The sequence below is a fragment of the Heloderma suspectum genome, chromosome 8, assembly GCF_057233095.1.
Source record: "Heloderma suspectum isolate Gila_16-S chromosome 8, 16-S_ref, whole genome shotgun sequence".
NCBI lineage: Eukaryota > Metazoa > Chordata > Lepidosauria > Squamata > Helodermatidae > Heloderma > Heloderma suspectum.
Genome location: NC_139465.1, coordinates 44,353,487 through 44,375,455, shown reverse-complemented (window position 1 = coordinate 44,375,455; position 21,969 = coordinate 44,353,487). Strand labels below are relative to the sequence as shown.

At 45.0% G+C, this 21,969-nt stretch overlaps 1 protein-coding gene across 2 annotated transcripts in view; it reads left to right on the top strand.

Moving 5' to 3' along the window:
• Positions 1-21,969, top strand: part of PEPD (peptidase D) — a 252,054-nt gene that overhangs the window by 81,769 nt on the left and 148,316 nt on the right. For both annotated transcript variants that reach the window (XM_084812216.1, XM_084812217.1), the window contains exons 7-9: positions 6-50; positions 13,083-13,158; positions 14,029-14,075. In XM_084812216.1, the coding sequence (XP_084668342.1) occupies positions 6-50; positions 13,083-13,158; positions 14,029-14,075 (168 nt within the window). The remainder of the gene's footprint in view (positions 1-5; positions 51-13,082; positions 13,159-14,028; positions 14,076-21,969) is intronic.

The following is a 21,969-nucleotide window of genomic DNA, read 5'->3' as shown; positions in this document are numbered from 1 at the left end:
TATAGGTTTGAGGTAAACAACACAATTCTTCATCCAGAGATTGCTGAATGGTATGTTACCTTTTCACCTTTTGTTTTCCAAACTTTACCACTGGGATCTGGTCCCCTAGAGCTTCTACAAAATGTAATTTGGCCCTTGTTCTGAAAGTGGTTGTATTAATTTGGAGGCCTCTCTACTCAGGGCCCAGTCAAAACAGGTTCTTTGGATTACCAGGATGAAACTAGGCCACTTGTGAAAGGAATGATAGTTTATTGATAAAAAATGGATGCAGAATGAAAGTAGAAATAAAGTTCACACATCTGTTCAACTGATGAAGCTGGCACCTTCGTCACAGCTGAGTGTACGCTAGGGTCCCCATCAACAAGATGTCGTTCCTAGGACCAAAGTTCTCCAGGTTGGTTGTGCATGTTTTCCCCCATGGACCAAGATTAAATTGGTTGGGCCTTAGCCCAATCCTTTATACCTTTTTCCGATATTCTAGAACATGCTCAAAGCATCACAGGAAGCTAATGAATTACCTTATCTATGACTAAGGGGTCCCAACATTCCATCACCAGGGGCGGGGGTGGGGGGAACCCTCTTCACCTCCTCAGTGAGATAAAACATCACGCCCTTACCCACTTAAAAAAGTAAAGCAAACCGATGGAAAGTAGGCAGTTACATAACTGTTGACATGAGGGGTGCACCCTTATTAGTGTCCTGACAGTTGTTAACATATGGATTGGTGCCTGCTTGATACCAGTCTCCCCATGTAAGAAGCCTATGGAAGTTGCCCAATTTATGTGGGACCTACTCTAAGAAACAAAAAAACTGACCTTTATTCTATACTAGACAGGCCGTTATACATTTAACAAACTGTGCAGGGCATGGCTGTGGAAACTCATTAGACCAAGCCTTCTGGTGTCAAACTCATTACAGCGGTTTGACCCCCTGCTGTAGGTGGAAGCCACACCTTTGACATTCAGGGCAGTTTCCTACTATTGAAACAATGTCCTCAAGGCTGCTCCTTTCCTCTTGGAGTGAATGGCAACTATTCACTTCTGTGGGAGAAAATAAGGGGCGGGGGTCTAAATCTGCCCCTAGTGTCCTCCTGTGTCTAGCCTGAGGATCCAGTTTTGCCTCCTTTCAACTAGATCCCAGATTGTGATTGGTTTACTTTGTTGCACAGAATTCAGTAGGAGTGATTGTGAACTGATTCACATTCTGCCTGTGTAGCCCCACCCTTCATTTGTACAGCCCCACCTGCTCTCGCTGCTATGTCTTCCACTCGGTAAAATGCAATGGAATGATGGAAATTGGATTTTAGATATTTAGATATCTATATTTCATGAAGTTGGCTTTTAAAAAAATATGCTAGTTGCTATGGGTCCCTGAATATATCACTTCATTCTTCACAACAGACCCTCAACTGTTTCTGGCATGAGCGTTAACTTCTGTGCTCTCCCAGACTTGTTCCCTTCCCACACGCCAAATATTTTTGGTGCATAAGGCTGGCCTTGCTGGTGAAATATGAAGTCCTCACTTTTTGAGATGCTGTCTGTTTCGTGGTCCTATCTATCATGCTGTCTTAACAATACATACTGGTGGTTGGGGGGAAAATAATTTTGAATAATTTCAGGCACAATATGTCATTTTTTGTAAAACAACTTTGTTAACATTTCCTAAGTCAGAGGATGGTAACTTTTGGCCCTTTACCATTTCAGGCTGTGGGTTCTGTCACTCCTCTGCACCGTAGCCTGGGTTGCAGGATTCTGCTTTGGGTTGGATCTTTAGCAGAGCCCAAGTTAGGTCAGGTTTCTCAGGGAAGCAAGACAAAAAGAGTTCAGCAGCATGGAAAGCTCAGGGTTGTCCGTATGTCACTCCAACAAAGAGCAAGTCAAGACTGAGTCTTAAGTAGCAGGCTACAGTGCTGTGAGAGTTGCTGTGCCATATGAGCATCCTGCTGACGTTCTCAGAGTCCAAAGATGGCAAGGCAACCTCCTCTCGATGCAGGGGAGGTGACCTTTGGGATCTTTCTGGGGGACTGGGTCCTGGGGAGGTGGAAGCCTTGTGGAACCTTTCCATGACCAAATCTTCTCCCTGAACTGTTAAGACCAGAGCCGCCTCAAGGACAAGGGGCCAGATGCTCTGAGGAAGAGGTTTTGGGGTCCTGGTCCATGACAGGCTCTCCAGTTGTTTTAGCCTACAGCTCCCACAAGCCCAAGCCAGCTTAGCTAATGATGAGGGATAATGGGAGTTGTAGGCCAAAACATCTGGAGGGCCACAAGTTGCCCACCCTGGTCCAAAATGAAGGTGTGTGTGGTGTGTTCATCTGTAACAGTATGTGTTTTTTTTTTCCTGAAACCCATTTTATACTCACTAGTTAATGATCAGGGGCTGAAAAAAGGTGACTAGCCCTCCTCTTCCAATCTGTACAAAAGGCTATATATGTAGAGTGCAATGCAGTGTTAAAACTGCTTCTTGCAGAAATGCCCTAGAAATACTTCCATCTCCCCCTCCCCTTCCCTTCCCTTCCCTTCCCCTCTTCACCTCCAAAGGAAATGAACAGCATATGCAAACCAGAAGAGCAAGTGCTCTTTAAGCAGTACAGCTACCAAACTCTGAAAGTGCTTTACAAACTTTAAGATAGTTTACAAAGTGGCATCTGGGTTCGGGACGGCGAGGGGGGCTGCCAGGCAGCTGCTTTGGTGCAATCTTGTTCCAAATTATTTCTGTGGATGCACAGGTGACTCTGGGTCTCAGCTTTTGTGTCAACCCTCATTGCTGAAGATGGCCTGAGGGCCGTCCTGGCTATTTTAAGGCATGCTTTTTGTTTCCTTTTGTATCTGCCTTCCAGAGAGCTTTCAAAGCATGCTCTGGGGGTCAAGTGGCTTGGATCATGTTCCCTTTTGATCTGCTTGTCCAGTACCCGAGAAGGGGGAGTCCCAAAGTGTGTTTCATGCTTTTGGCCCATCTAGGACTGTCGAGCATTTGAGAGCCAAGGAAGCTGCCTTCTACCGAGTCAGGTCATGGGTCCATCCATACGCTGTTACCCTGATTTCAAATTGGAGATAACAGTGGGGTTGCAGGAGACTTGGCTGGTGCTAGGAAGAGTGGTCACTCTTTCCAATGCCAGCTGAGACTTCCTTCGTGCATCTCTCACCATCCCTGATGTGGACAGCGAGAGCCATGTACAGGAGGCACCTGACTCAGATGGGGCTGGGAGGAGCCATTCCTCCCACTGCTGGCCAAGTTCCTTTCTCTGTGCTGGGAGAGGAATGCAACTTAGTGCCTCTCTCATCATGGCGAAAGAAAAATGGGTAGAGTGTAATGATGATGTCATTGGGCATGGCCACACCCATGCCGACTGCAGAGGTTTGCCTCCCCTACTTTAAACTAGTTCTGCACCCCTGGTGCTGTCCAAACTGGGATTCCTGGCTTGTTGCTCTCCCAAGAAGCTGGAATCTGAAGCCGGGGTTTGTTCTTGTTTTCAGATATTGGCCTGTTAGGAGAGCAACGGAACACTAAACAAACCATGGACAGAGGTTTCCTGGTTTGTTTAGTCGTTCCTGCTGGCAGGAGGAGCCAAGCAGGAGGGATCGGGGAGCATCCCCCAGCATGCTTGCTTGTTCCTAATATGTCAGAATTTGGAAGACTTTGGGCTTATTGTTACCTGTGAACCAGCCCATTTTGTAATATCACAAGAAAGAAAAATGAAATGGAACTGACATAATTCCTGTTAATTTGCTGAAAAATTTATTAGTGTTCGTCACTGTGTGGGAACAAATACAAATACATTCATTATAATTAACACTACTGCAGCGACTACCCAAAGAAATATTAATTGAATGTCTGGCAGAGTGGGTAATGTTATATAAATGTCAGACTATTATTGCTTCCTTTTGAGATTCATTTTAAAAGCATTAATTCTAATGCATTCCATTGGCAAATTTATGGATGTTCTTTTTAATTACACTTGAATGTCAGTGGAGTCTGACATTAGCAGAAACGTACCTGGAAGAACCCAAGTTCTAAAGTGTTATGCAATGGTAATATTTCTTAATTTTTAATTCTTCTTTTCCATAAGGTGGCTATTAACTGCAATTTTCTGTTATTAGAAAATAAAAGTCCCCTTGTTCAAAATGGATATGCTGTGAGTCAGTTTTGCGAGGACTGAAGGAGGAGCCCCCATCTTCTCCTTTCTCTACTGTAGCATGGAGGAATGAAAGCGCATGAGGCATCCTGTGCGTTTCCATCTGTCGCTTCCCTGCTCTTGTGGGCGGCAGCTGATGATGTGAGTTAGGGGTGGAGAAATACATCACGTGGCATCTAGCGCTTCCATTTCTGCGTGCTAATGGGGAGAGGAGGGTGGATGGGTCGTGTTGTTATTTTTGTCAGCTTCCCCATGTCTTTTGCCACATCTGGTTCCATCCTGCAAGTACAAATACCAGGAATATTCACTCCATGATTTTACAGGCCCAGTCGGGTTGATGCTCCATATCGATAAATGCTTTGTTCAGGCTGGATCAACTCTGTTAAGCCAGCTGCTACTCAGGCTTTGGCAGATCTGGAATGATGATGATGGCGACGATGTTTTGGCAGCTCTTGGTGATGCCTGGGGGAAAATGCCTTGGGAAATGAACTGACAGGCCTGTTCAGTTGTTTCCTTGAGTCTTAAGTCCCACTTATTTTAATGGGGTTGTGACTTAGCTCTTGCCAATTTCAAAATGGTCTAGTAAACTAAAGCAGTAGGAGCCAAGCTGGAAGATACCAGGTAGCCTTGGAAGCGGGAGCAGCCCGATAGTGCTGTGCTCATTTCCTAATGCAAGAGGTTACTTTTTAACCCCTCTGTTAAAAAGTAATTAATTCAACCATCTTAAGAAATAATATGAAAAACAGGAGGGCCAGGGAGCCTGGAGGGTGCCAAAAGAGGTGGCTGTAGGCCCATGGGTGCCCAAGGGTACCATGTTGGGGAAAGCCCTGCTCTGAAATAATACTGTGAATGAAGCCTCCGATTTCAGCTGATATGAAAATGTGCCTCGGCTCTCAGAAATGTGGGAAGTGCTCCTAAAGATCTTCTCATTAGCAAGAGCAGTTCACGCTGTGGTTGGCCTCCTTTTAAGTCCTTGAGAATTAATGAGACCTGTGTGCCAACAGGAGGGAGTTGATACTTGTGAAGAATGAAAAATGGGAAGCAACGGCATAAAATGTCTTCCAGTGTTTGGCACAATAAAGCTGAGTGGCCGCCACTCTGGGAGGCCCCTGATCTACCCTCCTACAAAGATGGCAGATGATGTGGGTAGCCCTGGCTGCAGTTGGAACCTGGACTGTCAGAGTCCCTGTGTGGCTGAGCATTGCTTTCTGAATCTGCATGCTTGACCTCGGAAGACCATTTTGGCACTGTTCTAATGTAGCTATCTTATACTTCTGCCCTGTTTTTAAAACCATAGTTGGTCCCCAAGGCAAGGTACTAAATTTAAAACCAGTATAACAATTTAAATGTCCAGTTATTCTCTTTCAGCCCTTTTCAAAGGCAGACTAAAACTATCCTGTTCTGAAGAACTTCTGAGAGAAAAGGATGGTCATCATGGGTGTCTTAAAATGTGGTAGAGATGCTGCCCAAGTTCTCCCATGGCAGACTCGGCAAAGAACACTGGGGCCTCATTAAAGCCTGCCTCAAAGGAGAAGCAAGATCTGAAGGACTCTGAAATCTTCTCCAGCTTGGATTTCAAACCAAGCTGGGAAAGAATTGCTGGCTCGGGCCCTGCAGGGTTCCCCCCACCCCCCAATAAAAGCAAGTGGAGTGGCTTTTCTGAGTCACTCCCCAATAAAAGCAAGTGGAGTGGCTTTTCTGAGTTAGCTTGCATAGAAAGGGGAAAACTCTTCAGGGCTAAATTTGGTGGGTGGGGGAGGACCCTGCTGAGGATGGGGTGCCCCCCAATTTTGTTCCTGGATGGGTGTTTGGGAGTTACCTGTTTAGTAGCAAAACTGAGGGGAGGAAGTCTGAACCTCCTAGTCCTAATTTATTTTTGCAATGCACTTAATTGTTTATATCTATTGTAAACCTTGTTTGAATGCAGTAATTGCAGAAAAGGGGCATATAAGTAAGTCTGAGCCCATCTAGTGAAGTCATGCTGGTTGGGGCGTGCCCGGGCCTGAAGAGGCCACAGGATACAGTGCATCCTGGCCTCTCATCCTTCCTGCCTTCCCTGCTCACCAGCACACCCCCTTTTTTCTCTTCCATCCTCGTCCAAGGTTGTGACACTGGGAGGGGTGAGGATCCGAGGGGAGATTTTCACCTCTGAGTTCGTAGCTATGTCTATGGCCTTGGAGATGAAAATCCCTGTATTTGATGGCCTCTCAGACAGTGATTAGGGACCATAGGATTGCACCCTTAGAATGGAGGGAATTTGCGCAAAAGCTGGGAAACCACCAAGTGATCGGTTGTCAGCAAAAGGAGGTGGGCCCAGGAGAAGGGGGGTGGCCCTCTGGGGAACTCTGGAGGGCCAGGTTGGGACCCTGGGGGGTGGAGTTGGCTCCGGGCCAGAGCCACTGCTCTTCTGTGCACGACTCCCCAAGTGCAACCTAAGCACACACACTGAGGCAATTGTGCTTGGTCGCCTTGGCTGCTGTTGAAGACCAGATGGGGAGGGACCAGAAAGTTGGTCTTTCAGTCCTCCTGGCTTCTCCTGTGGAAAACAGGACTGCTCCAAATTAACTGCAGCTGGGGTAAGTGAAAGGAAGTTTGTGGCTGAAGGAGCTCATCTGCTCCCTCCTCATCCCTCTCTTTTTAGTATAAGTTTATTGTCTTCAGGTTGTTTGCTTGTTTATGTATTTAACTTACATCCTGCCTTGTTCCTCCATAAGGAACCCAAGGTGACGTACATAATCCTTCTCCTCTCCATGTTATCCTCACAACAACCCTGTGAGGTGGGTTGGGCTGAGAGTCTGTGACTGGCCCAGAGTCACCCAGTGAGCTTCCATGGCTGAGTGGGGACTAGAACCTGGATCTGCCGACTCCTAGTCCAGCACTCTCACCACTACACCACATGGGGCTATGAGTTATTACTTCTAAATTATAAAGAATAGCTCTGTGATGCTCACAGTCCTACACATGCACCGTGTGGCCTTGACTGCTGTGTCTCTGGAAGCGTGAAAGGTATTGGAAAGCACCTAGTTAACTTGTTTCTTTCCTCCGTCAGGGTCCGTCTATCCCTTAGTTGTACCCTGATTACTCCAGCATGCCTGCAAGTGATTGCAGTAATGGCTCTTTCTACATAAATCATTTTGTCCAAGTAGAAATATAATCATGGCAAGGAGACGGCACCAGGATAAATGGTGTCCCTGTTGAAATCTTGGCATTCATCTAAAAAACGGTTCTGTTGGCAGGCAGGCGCACTGTTCTTTGCCTGCTCTCCGGCTTTGTAATTGTGGCAGAACTGAAATGTGATGTTAAAAAATGAGGGCTGCTGAGGCTTTTGAGACTTTTGGAGTGCTTAAAGTTGTTTGCACTCTGTGAGTGTTGTCAAAATAGACATAAACATAGGCGGGTGGGTGAGGGGGTTGCTGCTCCTTGAGAGAGACAGAAAGAGATGTTGGTCTGGTACAGACATTAACACTGCAGGTTAGGAGAGGGGCCATAGCTCGGGCGTAAAGCACCTGCTTTGCATACAGAAGGCTCCACCTTACATATGCTGTGATGCAGACCATGGTTTCCTCAGAAACTAGGGATTGAAACCATGGTTTGAAATGCTCCTTTCTCCTGACCATGGTTAAAGGTTTGGCAGTGTTGAACCTTCACAGGGCCATCTATAAGGTAATAACCTTTTAGTTTAAAACATGTATAATCCACTTTTCTTGCCAGCTGGGCTAAAAAGCAATAAAATCAGAATTTTATTTTATTTTAAAATCAGAGGAGCTTTCGTGCCCGTCACATTCCACACCGGCAGCGGTTGCTGGAAGAGGGGCTGCTGCAGACGGCGTTGTGCAAGTGCCCTGGTTTTGACTGGGTGGTCACCTTGGCATGGACACTGGTTGTTTATGTCTGCAGAGGTGACCGTACTGTTAGTGCATTTGCAGCAGTGCTAGATTCAATACTTCCTGCTTCTATTACCAACAGAGTCCATGTGTTTTTAACTGAAGCCATATTCAGTTATTCAAGAAGTGTGTGCGTGGAGGCGAGTGGGATGGGCACTGCACATGCACACACACACCCTCACACACACACTCACACGTATGTCCTCCCTGTGTTTACTGGGAAGGTCTGAAATGAAAATGTAACCATGTTCAGATAAACGCGGTCACAGAGCTTTAAATGACTGCCCCCCCACATCACCAGAGAAAGGGAAGAGTGGGAAAGCTCCTCCCCTTTCTGTTGCCACACTGAGGTTGCCAGCAGTTTCACTTAATGAGCCACTGCAGTGGCCACCACTGAACAGAAGTCAGTGCAATAGACCAAGACCCTGACCCCTCGTCCTCAGAGGCGACTCTGGAGTTAATAGTTCAGGGAGAGGATTCAGTCATGGAAAGGTGGTACAAGGCTTCTACCTCCCCAAGACCCGGTTCCCCAAAAAGATCCTGGGGGTCGGCTTGCCAATGTCCAGAGGATGTTGCCTTGCCATCTTTGAACTCTGGCCACAAGGATATTTGCATACCATAGCCACTCACACTGTCGCAGCATGAGGCTGCTAAAACAGGCCCAGCCCCTTTAAAGAACAAACTCTCAGTCAGTGTGAAGGGAAAACCAACCAACCTTAAAGGTAGTCAAACTTTTATTTAACTTTTAAAGGTAGTCAGACATTTATCATTCTTGCTCTGCTCCTTGTTGGAGCAACATGCAGCAACCCTGTCTGACTTCCAGCATGACTTGGAGTTTCTGTGGTGCTAATTTCCTGTCTGACTTCCCTGTGAAAACTGACCTACTCAGACCTCTGCTAAACATCTGACCCCTAGGAGAACCCTGCAATCCAAGCTCCAGGAACACCTACAGATGTGAAGCGCTTGCCACAACTGAGGCAGCACATAGCATCAATAGGACCCATGGCCTGAAATGGTACATCACAAGGCCACTGTGCGAAGTCATTGCAGAGGCAAGATTTGAACTGGGGCCTTTCTGGCTTGTAGCGTTATCTCTTAGCTGTTAATTCTACCCTAGCTCTCATCTAAAGATGTGCAAGCCTTTGATTTTGCTAAACTCTTCATCCAGGGGTTCATAAATTTAATACAGCTCTAAGCCAAAACAATGTGTTGGGATATTTTTTCCCTTCTCTGCTACTTTTGCAAAGCTAGCTGCAATAACCCAAAGGATCTGAGAGCTTTCGGCAAGAATTCATTCATATTCTATTACTGTACTTGGCTTTCAATTCTGTAACTTGAGACATAGCAGGAAGCAGCCATGTTAGGAGCCTGGGCCACCTTAAAAAATGCCTTCTTATTCCTGGGAAAAAGTGCAATGAAATTAAATAAAATTCATCTTTGTGCTACTGTTTGGTCCCATAAAAGAGATGATTTCATGATTGTATGACTAGCACAGTAAAAGTGGGGAACACCCAATCATTACAGATTGAGGAGGAGAAAATCTAATAATACATATGAACAGGAATGTATTGAATAAACCAACCTGCTTTGAGCTTTATAGTCAAAATGATTATATGTGTTTTTAATTGAAGCCCCAATCAGTCATTCAAAAAGTGTATGTATGGAGGCCATGACCCCCCTGTGTTTGCTGGGGAGGTCTGAAATGGAAATGTAACCCGGTTCAGGTGAGCACAGTCACAGAGGTTCATATGATTGCTCCCCTCCCCACTGCACCCCAAAGGCCCAGTTCACACATAACAACAGGCTATAGGTTGTTTAAACCATGGGTTGTTGGAGCTGCGTGGCAGCAAGTGAGCACGTTGCGTCTGGTGCGCTTGTCATTTCCTCTTTCAATTAATAACCCTGGAATGTGTCATTATCATGATGTTCGAACCCAGAAACTCTGGGTTGTATAGGGGTAAAACAACTCACAGTTAACCCATCGTTTGCTGTTGGGTTAACTCTGGATTGCTTGACTCCTAAACAACCCAGCATTTCTGGGATCGGGCATCCTGATAACAACCCAGGGTGTTCCTGGGTTGTTAATTGAAAGTAGAAGCGCTTGCAGATGGGAGGCAGCGAGCTCGTTTGCTCCTGCTAAATAATGGCAATTCCCAGGAATTGCTGTTACATGCGAACCAGGTCCGAATCTTCCCACTTGAGAACATTTGAAAGAAGGAACCATCATCTTACTACATCTTTTTCAACTTAACCATGATGAGAGGCAGAACATTTCCCAGTTCTTTATTTTTCCATGGATTTTTTCCCATTTGATAAGTTAATTAGTAACAATGAATGGATGCCAGTTGCAAATACAATATTAGGCAAGCCTGGCAGTTTCGAAGTCATAATTAGTGTTTCTCAGGTGATTATCCCTAGTAGCAAATATGTGAGGGAATACATATATATCACTGAAATACATATATGTGAAATAGAACTAATAAATAGTGAAAGCAAAACTAAAGATGCTCCAACAACTGTAGTGGAAGAGAGCTGAACTTTGTTGAACTTTGCTGAAGTAGATGAGTGGTTATCAGCATGTCATGCACAGTTCTTTGGGTTGCTAAAAATAATTAGCATGTCAACAGTTTTCAGTAGTTTTGTTTTTTCCTTAAATTTAAACAATGTAAGGGAAGTACACCTGATTGTCTTTAGATGTTTACAATTCCAATACAGCTTTCAACATAATATAACATTTAAATCATAGTAAGGGTGCGATCATATCTGGATAGTTGCCAGCCTCTGAAATCGGCAGCTGCTGACTATCTTATGCAGGGCAGGAGGAGCATGGAGGAGCACAGAGGGGAATACTCTCCTCCGTGCTCCGGCCACCCTTCATTATTGCCTAGATGGGCAATTTTGCCTGTCTAGGTGCGGCTTTGGGGAGGGGGAAGGAAAGGGACCGGAGACCCGATAGGAAGCGGTGTAAAGCAGCTTCCAAGGCCTCCTCTCCGCATCCAGGACCACCCCCTTTTCCCTGTGTCCTTGCTCCGTTTCTGAGCATGGAAACATAGCCAACATGGAGAGAACCGCGCCGGCTACAAGGGGGTGGGGAGTGCAGTTTCTGGGAACCAGAAAACTGGCTCCCTGGGGCCCTCTAGACAGTATCTAGTGGCCATAGGATTGCTCCCTAAGTATGCTTTAATTTCCCCCCTCAAATATTTCAGGTCAAATACTTGTGTGTACTGAGACAAAGAATTAACATAGGGCACTTTTTAAAAGCTTTGTTTACTATAGAAATAAAGTAATTGTTAAATTAGATCACTCTTAAATTAGAGACACAATCAGAAAAATTTCCGATGCAAATTACCCCGTGCAAAATTGTGATCAGGAGCCAATCGAGTGTATCATTCTGTCTTGCTCAATAGCTGTAGGACTCAAATGCAGATCCTTCTATAGTGACCCATAGACATATGAGAAGCTGCTGAGCTGCAGAATCAGTAGTGGCAGGCAGCTTTGACAAGAGCATCACGACTTGTTGTACTTTGGCCTTCACAGTGTGCCACTCTGGTTTGAAATACAGTGTGTGTACGAACACATACACGTACTCCCTGCCCACCCCACCCTGGCATGATGCCTTGTTGTGGCCTTTAAACTACTGAGCCCGGAAGAAGGCAGCAATGCATAGAGGGAGAACAAGACAGGGGCTTACGTCTGAAGGCCATGTTGGTCCATGCATCTGCCCTGTTGACATACAAAGCAGGGAGTGTCCCCTTCTTACTTCCCTGCTCTCTGATGCCTGAACACCTTTTCCTGCAGTCTCCCCCCAAAGCAGAAGTGAGCCGATGGACTCATAGGCAGATGAGGAAGGGTCAGCCTTCCCTCACCTCTGCAGTACCTCTGATGGTTAAAAAATCTCCAGGCGATCCAACTGATTTAAAAATCAGTTGGCTTGCCTGGTGCCAACATGGTCATCATTTCCACACCAGGCAATGATGTCCTTCTTTCCCCAGGCGTCTGGTCACTAGCTATGGGCCTGGTTGTTGTGGGCTGCTTCTGTGGTGTTCATTCTAGGCTATGAGTGGTGGGGCAGTGTGGGGGCAGACAGATTTTGTGTATTGTGGATGAATGCATTTTGTATTGTATTGTTTTTATTGTGTTTAATTTTATTTGTGTTATTTTGCTGATTATGGTTTATATTGATTTGGGGTATTTTTGCTGTTATATTAATTATGCCTTTGTGTTTGTAAGTCACTTTGAGACTGCTTTTTGCAGTGGGAATAACTGTATGCCAGGATTGTGCTGAGGCAGGATTGTGTTTAGTCTTGCATGATCTGTCTTCTTAAAACACACATACACACAATTAGAATTCCCATGATCCACTGATGTGTTCAATTTACAAAGCAAGAGTGTATTTTTACTCTTTCTTTACACTCCAGGATTCTCATGATCCTGAGAATCCACTCTTGCTTAAGAACATCAGAAGTGCATTTCCAGACCAGACTAGTTCATTGGATCCAGCATTCTGTGCAAGAATCTCAGCAACAGCGGTGTCAGCTGGTCCACCAGTGGACTGTGGCCTTCGGCTTACCCTTATAGCTAAGCTCATAGATCAGGGGTGGGCAGCTTGTGGCCCTCCTAATGTTTTGGCCTACAACCCCCTTAATCATCCCTCTCCATTGGCTATGCTGATCAGATCTGATGGGAGTGGTAGGCCAAAACATCTGACAGGCAATAAATTGTCCATCCCTGCCATAGATCCTTCTCCTCCTCTTGTCCACAAACCGCTGCTGCCTGTACCCACTTATGGTATATGTGCTGCACTTATGGTGACCAAACTCTGTATATTATAACAGCCTTTCAGCGCATCCTACCTGGGTAAATCAATGCCAAGCAAACATTTCATTTCCTAATGTCCCTTATTTGCTGCAATCTCATAATAGCCTCCTGCTTTTTTAACACATCAGCTCTGCAGTAGGTTTGCCAATTAGGTTACCTGGGCTATTCTTTGTGCTCTCGACTTAATCACTGCTGAGCTGTAGGGGGAATTACTAACCTGATTTTCCTCTTCTCCTTTCCTTTTGAAGCCGTGTGATTAAGACGGACATGGAGTTGGAAGTCCTCCGCTACACCAATAAAATTTCTAGTGAAGCTCATAAAGAGGTAATGGATCTCTTACAGATAATAATTTTTTTGCTCTTTGTGTAACAGTAGTTTTTCAAAAAAATGTTCACCGCTACTTGAATTGCTTAGTAATAAAGTAATGGAAGAGCTGGGACAGAATTAGGAGGATAATGTTCCCCCTAATAGAATCCTATAATACACCTTGCATTGCCCTTGAACTTACTGTTGATGCTTCCATTGTGAGGCTGGAACACTGAGAGAAGACCACGTTGTAGGGTCTGGTATACTCAGTACCATGCGAACGTGCTCGGGTGTGCCCAAATATCTCCCTCCCAATTTTTCTCCCATAGTTAGAACAGATATATTTGGAGACAGAAACTTTCCCCTGAACTTGGTACTCAGATGGTTTTCTCACATGGAGGGGCAGGTTCACACATGCAAGTCATCACTTGATGTTGTGTTAGAGTGATGGAACATGCATGTGGGGATCACAGACATAACCCCACAGTGCTGTCTCTTATCTACTCAACAGAGTGCTTTCAACAGAATGACCCGGTTCGCACGTAATGGTGGCAAATTGTGGGTTAATCAACCTACAGATTGCTGGGTTGTGTGCAGCATGCGAGCCACTTCAGCTTTGCATAATCAACTTCTGATCGGCCCGATCGTAAGTTGTTGGGTGATGTGCGAACCTGGACACTTTGGATTGTCCTTGGATTAAACAACCCAAAGTTAACCTATGTCCTTGCATTCAAGTCAACATATGTAGACCCCTCCACACACACACACACACACACACACACACACACTTTTCAGATCTTCCCTGTCAACACAGGAAGGTTGAGGACTGAATTGCTGTATGAATAATTCCCAAATTTCTTAGGGTGTGTCTCATGTTTGTGACCACAGGTGATGAAGGCTGTAAAAGTAGGCATGAAGGAATATGAGCTGGAAAGGTAACTGTCTTTTTTCATTTCTTTTTTTACATTTATGGCAAAACTATGGGTAAGCGTTTCTTGGCTAACAGGAAATGCCACCGATAAGGCTAAATGACACTGATTTAATGGCAATTACATGAGCTCGTTTCAAGGTGGTGTTGGACATATTACTTTATTATACAGAAGTCATTTCATCAGTTTCCTTCATGTTATTGGATGACAATTGCTTTTAGGTATGGTTTTAAAGCCGTATAATTCTCTTTGCAGACTTTTATGTAATTTACAGAAACTGTACCTAATAGCCATTATTATTGCTTGATGGCAGCCAATAAAGCAGCTTTTATGGGTGTGAATATCACAGTTATGCCTGTTGCGTACATGAGTATTTATGGGGGCTATAAAATGTCCTGGAGTGTTCCATTCAATCTCTGCTATAGCTGGAGCAAGCATTGCTGCTTTTGTTTATGCATTTTGCTTTCTGTTTGCTGTGTTGGTTTTCCTAATGATATTGAAGATCACTCCATCCTGCCCTTGTCCACAGTGCTTTGCTTCTTGGGAGAAGCATCTGTGGATTCACAGTGGTATGTGTTGCACTCTTTCCATGCTCTGTGCTGATGAACAGAAAGAGTGAAGTTCTCACCCAGTTAAAGAAATCTTAGCTGATTCACATAAATGACCATAAATGTATGCTTAATCTGCATACATGTGCATGTGAATGAAACAATTGTTTTGAAGAACAAAGCATATTTTTATGTGGTGTCTATATTGTCACAGCAGGCATCATATTAGAAGAGGCATTCCAGAATGAAGGGGAGATGCCTCTTTGAAGGTGGAACCAGCTACCTGCAGTTTTTATAAATTCTTAGATTAGAAGTAATTGACTTAAGAATGTGTTGCTTGGCTAATCAGGGACGTCTTTTTAGTCTTTGGGAAGGCTTTGAATCAATTGAATGGATTAGAGCACAGGTGGAGAACCTCAGGACTGGGACCCAAATCTAGCCTGACTGGGGTCCCAGATGGCCATGCCTGCTTCTTCCCCTGACCCCACCCCTTCCCCCTGACCACCATTCCTTTGGTGGTACCCTGGCTCTTGTGCAGTTTTTCCCATTCTAAAAGGTGGAAAAGCCTCTCTTAAGACCTAGTTACTGGCAGCAAGTGCTTTATGCTAAAATATGCTGATACTTTTGGCCCCAGCCATTCTGGCTTTGGCTTCCCCCGACCCTGAGAGCGTCTCCAAAATGGAATTCAGCCTTCGCACTGAAAGAGGTCCAGCACCCCTGGTTGCACCACTGGGGTTAAGGGTTGCACCACTGTTAGAAAGCAACTATGCTTACTAAAGATGTGGAAATAAAAGAGAGACAGTTGGCCACTGGATCTTGAGAGAACTGTTAAAGGTCAGACTGGGTTTCCTTACCACAAGAGGCTGAACACCAGGGGTTGTTAGCACAGCTGGCTTTTCCTGTGGATTGTGAGAACTGTTTCTGCCTGAGTTTGATCTTGCAAAGGATCAGGTGCATTTCTACACAAAAAACGTAAGTGTGCTTTCTCAGCAGCTTGTCTGCACAGATAATGTTTGGCTGTTCACAGCCTTAGCTTTCATTTCACTTTTTTTTTTTTAATGGTTTTGTTTAAAGAACACAACAGCTGTACTGGATCAGACCAAAGGCCTGTCTAGTTCAGCATTTTGTTCCCACTGTGGCCGACATGTGGGAAGGAAGCCCACACGCAGGATGTGAGTGCAACAGCACCCTCCCACTCCTGTTCCCCACCAGCTGGTATACAGAAGCATCCTGCCTCTGAAACTGGAGGTAATATATAGCCCTCAGGACTAGTAGCCATTGATAGCCTTATCCTCCATGAATTCATCTAACCTTCTTTTAAACTGGCTGAGTTGTGGCCATTGCTACATCTTGTGATAGCCAGATCCATAGTTTAACTGTGCTGTGTGCAGAAGTCCCCGCTTTTATTTGTTCTGAATCTCCCACCATTCAGCCACATTGGATGACTCTGGGTTCCAGTATTACATAGCCACTTCTTCCTCACCATGCATAGTTTTATCCACCTTTATCAAGTCTATCCTTATTCTCCTTTTTCCTAAGCTAATGAGCTTCAGATGTCGTAACCTTTCTTCATAGAGGAGTTGTCTTTCGAAGCTGGTCTGTTTTTTCCAATGTTGTAATAAAAAGTGCTGAAAACTATTGTAGCATTTTTCCCAGAGGAGTTAGAACTTGATGAGGTTATTCAGATTTTTGGAAGGGGACTTCCTTGGAAGTTGCTTGTATATGTTTGTTTACAACAATTTTATACTGCCCATAAATAAAATGTTCTCTGGGTGGCTCATAGATAATAATAACAACAGCAAAAATAATAATAACAACAAAAACCTGTGCCCTCCCCTTCCATACACATGGGAACAGGTGTATCTTCTGAAATACCATGGAGATAATTATGGAACAGACACTTCTGTGTTGTTCTGAATGGTACTGCCTACTGCTTCTGTTTTATTTGAATTACACATCTTGTCCTATTCCTAAAGCTCCCAAAGGCTTTACAGCGGGGTTGGCAACTTCCAAGAGCTGGATGGACGTATTGCCCCCTGGACTTCACTGCAGGAGGGGGGCACTCCCCTGTCTCCAGTGCCTGTGTCAAATCAGAAAGGGGGCAATTTTACTTGAAAATAATGTGCATGCTCCCTGTGCACATTGTTTTAAAGTATGGTTGACCCTGTTTGCAGCCCTGCTGCAAACCACTGATATTTTTTGCTGCCACTGCAGCAAATTTAGTAGGGGAGGTGGAGTCTGCAAAACAGGTCAAGGGGGGCCACATATGGCCTGCGGGCCACTATTGCCCACCCTGCTTTTCATTATTTAGACATATTGTACATGTATACACATTCAACAAATAGTCCCTATACATCATTCTGCATTCTCACTTCCTAGCCTCTCTTCTCTTCCCTTGCTAGTCCAGCTTCAGCTCCCACCCATGAACCACCGCATGTTGGGGCGGGGGGGGGGGTCTGGAAAGCCGGCTCCATACCACAGCTGTTAGTGGCACTAGGAAGGGGAGTTGGAGGAGGAGCTCTGTAGCAGCCATATCAGGGGTCAGACTAAGTAGCCTCATGCAGTCTCATGCTTCATGTTCTTGCTGAGCTCTTTCTCCCTTGAATATATTGTTGTAAGCTGATGAGACACAGGAATTCCTTATCTTGTCAAAGGTCATACAATTGTATATCTTGTTCTCTGCTGTTCTCTTCTGTTCTCTCCTTATCATGGCTACCCTACAACCCAGTTCTTGTATTATAAACAATAGTGCTAAGAGAAGAAATGTTGAGGACTGCAACCCCACGTGAGAGTGGGAGGAGGAGCCGTTTCATATGTGTCACAATGTCTATAAAACCAATGTGCTAATGTAAATCGGGGCTTCTGGCTCTTTGGAAACGATTCCAGCCTTAAGCCCGCGCGTTAAATAAAGAATCTCTTTTTCCTTCACTCCGTGGTCTCTCTGACTCTGGGTTCTGCAACATAAATGGTGCCGTGACTCGGATGTGGCAGGCTCTGAGCCAGACAGGTGGCAGTTGCCTGCTCTTGATCGCCGCACCGGGAAGACGAGCTCGGCGCATGCCTCCCTTTCTTGGCGCCACCGACCTTTTTGTCGAGTGAATGGGAGAAAGCCTGCACCGGGATCGCCCAAACGGTAGTGAGCAGCAAGAGAACCTTGGGAAGCGGAGGAAGGAACTTGAGCCCTGCCTGTATCGCAGCTGCAATTGAGTTGAAACCCACATTAGAAGCCTTCAGGAGAAAGGCAAGTATATGGGAAAAAGAGGGCCCCGCCTTTAGGGAGAAAGGCCACTGGGCAGAAAAAAAGAGGGCCCCGCCTTATGAAGAAGGTCAGTGTTGGTGGTATATGTATACAAAAGAACCTACTCCTTGCGGGTAGAAGGGGGGCCTGATCACACCCCCGAGTGGGCGCCAGTACCTAGCACGCCAGTACTCAGTAGGAAGCTGAGGAAGCTGGGGAAGCCGTTTTCCGCTCTGGTAAAAAGTGGGAAAAGTGGGTGGCAGGGACATATGGATGTAGTGGAGAGATTGATGATTGTGTGAGTGGCTACTGTGGTTTCTGACGCATACCGTTGACCGTCCGGGTGCCCAGGCCAGTAGCAAAGTGCGTGGTGTGAAAAATCCTCTTGTGTCGGCCAGTGAGACCCCTTACTCACTGACCAATTCCCATTCCCTAATTGTGTCTGTCTTCAATTTAGGAGGGAGGCTATGGGTGGTGGGGGAAGCAAACCTTGCACCCCCTTGAGATGTATGTCAAACAAAGAAGGAAAAAGGTTTTTTTAAAAAGATTCAGAATAGAGAGAGAAAACAGCAAAAAGCTCAAGGTCGAGCTGAGAGGAAAAAAAACAAGATCTGAGGCTGTTAATTAGAAAAATGTTGCAGGACAGTCTGGCTTTTAAGAAAGCGTGGGAGCGTGAGAGTGTAAGGCCGAAGAAGTAGCTGTTAGCCTAGCGCGCCGAGAGAGGGGGGGCCGGAAAATTGCCCACAACGTTCTGAGTTGTGCAACATCATCACCTCGCCTAATTGAGATAAAATCCCTAAGAAATGGAAACTGAAAATGAAGACTCAGAAGATGAAGGCAAAATAGAAAATAAAGGTGAAGAATCAGCCCCAGAGCACAGGCTAGACCCCTCTTCGAGTGAAAAGTGTGCCATAAGACTGTCCCAAAGCAGAATGAAGCGGAAAGACCACGTTGAAGATCTCTGTCAAGGTAACCGTGTTTAGCTTTGAACTGTGTTAAAATTGCATAGAGCCTGTAGCTACTGACCATCAGCTATATGATTTCTGAAGAGCGTAACCATTAAGCTTTTGCCGTGGGATTCCCTGCAATGAAGAAATCTCACTGATTTGAATGTCCAGTGCCTAAGTGTGTGTGCTGAAGAGACCAAGAAACCAGACAGCATGTTCCTGGCCAAGCCAAAATCACGCTACTACCATGCTCCTGAAAGCTGCAATAAACTGTGTAAGCTGAAAGACCCAACCTGATTGAGAAGAAAAGAAGATATTGGAGCAACTGTCTTGAAAAACAATGAGATCTGTGTAGCTGGCTGGCTGACGCTGTCAGTGATGTTACAACTTTAAGACTGTTTTCCTGTTTGAGACCCCAGCGAAGAAAGCTAACCCGAGTTATTTGTTGCCCGTGCCAAAGCAAGAATTTGGTGGCCCTGTACCTCATCGTGTCCTGTTTTGAGCTTGGGATTTACAAATACAAACAAACTGAGAAGCTTGCCTTTGAAGTCCTGCAAATCACCCCACCGCCTTCCCGAAGATTAATGGCTGCCTGAAAAATGCAAGTATAAAGCGATGCCCATCACCCCCCAGCGTCCTGAGTTTTGGCACTCAGTGTTTCAGTGCTTTCGTGTACCAGGTTAGAAGAAAAAAAAAAAAGAGTAAGTTTTTAAAATGTCTGTGAGAGAACCTGACAGAAGTAAAATAAAATTTACAGAGGAGTTGCCCAGGTTAAAGCGTCACGGCTAGAGAGCTGAGCTGTGCCGCTCTGTTTAGACAGAGGCCTTGCTAAAAAGTTAAAGGCCCTTGTCTGTCAAAAGGGGTGTAGGGCCACACTTTCCCTTTTTAAACTCATGCAAAAGTAGAGAGCCTTTGCTGGAAACATCGCATCTTCATTGCCCAGAGCCTTCACTGTTTGCCTCCATCATCATCTGGGCTTTTTAGAGACACTCTGCACATGAACTAAAATTTTAAATTGTCAAAGACTTGCCATGGACAGTGCTGTGAAGCTTTTGATAAACTTGAACTCTCATCGCTGTGGACCATGTGTCTGTGTTTGTAGTCAGCTCAGTGTACAGCAGGCTAAGTTTGATCTGTGACTTTTAGATTTCCTTCTGCCAGAACTCATGCAGCATAGAGTTGCCGATGCAAAAATGGTGACCTAGAACTCTGCGTGTGTGGGTATGCCCGTCCCTTGATTTTAATGAGCCCTGAGCTTTCAGCCAGAAGACCAGTATGATTGCTGGATCTGCTCCATCATGCCTTACCATGCAAGAAGTGTTTTCCATTCATTGTGTTAAATTGCAGAAAAAGTTTGTTGTATATATTTTATGATTTCTTAAATATCATAAAGTATATGTAATATTTGCAGATTAGTGTTAGTTGCAACTCCAAATAATACTAAGTGTGGTTCCCAATAGATGACAAGAAAAGAAAGACAAAAGCAAGTAGAAAAGAAGGAATAGAGAAAGTAGCAGACAGATAGAGAAGAGAGGAGGAAAAAAAAGAAAGAAAAGGCAAAAGGCAAAGAAAAAACATTTGTAAAAAAGAAGCGTGGCCATAGTTGCCCCCATGATAAATTAAAAGCAGCTGATTGTGCCTGGAGCTTATTACCTGGGGTAAAGTAGCCACAATAATGTAATAGTTCTTTAAAATGAAGAAAATGTAACTAGAAGGAGAAGAAGGGCCTATCCCAAATGTGTGTCAGTGGGACTAGTGTAAGGCAGAAAAGTTTAAGTGAGTTTAACTTGAAAAAGACAAATAAAGAAACAAGGCTGGTGCATGGATCAGAAAGTTTTATATAAAAAGTTTGAAACATGATCTGCAATACAGGCAGATCAGCAAAGAAAAAGAAAGCAAAAGAAAGAGAAAAAATTTGTCTTCCCATACTAATAAATAAAAGTGTTATCAAGCACTTTGGGAAGCGAAATTGTTTACAGGAAGCTGTGCCTGAGAACCAAACACTTCTAGCCTATGCTGAAAATGCTTGCTAGTGTTGTGCTGCCTCATGGGTAACATGTATAGTATAAAAACCCATTTAGCCCAATAGCTCGTGGTTCAGAGAAGCTGTCTGATCCAACCATTAAGTACGCCTGTGTGCTGTAAGTTACCCAATAAAGTCTCCTTGTAAGTAAATCCCCCCCCCCTGCTGGAATCCCAAAACACAAGTGGGGCTAGAGCGCCTCACCCAGTATCAAACCCTGCTGTTAAAAGCCATGAAAGCAGGTATGAAGAAGTCAGTTAATATGACCAAAGTGTCTAAAGTGCTGCAAGGTGCCACCGAGGCCCCAGAGCGTACTTGGAGCATCTTTCAAATGCCTATCGTCAGTATACCTCCCTCAACCCAGAGGCCCAAAAAGACGTGGACGAAAGGAAAAAAAAAGAAGACCCGGCAGAGGCAGAAGATTCTTAAAAAAAGAACCAGTGTGCCCAGTGTGGACAAGATGGACATTAGTGGCATGAATGCCCAAATAAAATAAATCAAATACACAAAGGAGAAAACCAAAGGGGCCAGAATGGGCAAAGAGGGAGACAGCTTGAGAGGGGCCGTGACATTGACTGTGAGGGGCAGTGACATTGACTTCATGATTGACACTGGAGCAGCATCAAAAGCAAGCAACAAGAAGTCCAAACACTGAGCAAAGGTCTTCAAGCCCAGCGCCGCTTTGTCTTAAAAAAATAAGCCATTCCCATCACAGAAGTTCATCCTTTCCAACCAAGAGTTAAAGTATGAGTTAAAGAGGGAAAAATAACCCTTTGACTCCCAGATGGAGAGGACTAAAAACTGTCATACTTTCCACCCCCGCAGCTATGAAAGCAGCTAGAGTTAAACCCTAGATACATTGGACACGAGTCAAGAGAGCGAGAGGGGGAGAGTAGACTGTAAACAGAAATCCTGAAAATCCTTTAAAAATCATTCTGAAAAAGCAGTAAGAAGACTCAGGCTAGACCTTACTGTGGACACACCGGGAAACTGTCCCCCTGCGTACGGTCAGACCTGCAACTAGAGAATTAAAGAAGGGGACTAGACCCTACTGCAGCTTGCCAGGTGAATAGCTGCCCAGCGTACGGTCAAATCCCAAAGAAGATCAAACATGCGTGTTGTAGTGTTAGTAGTGTTGCATTGT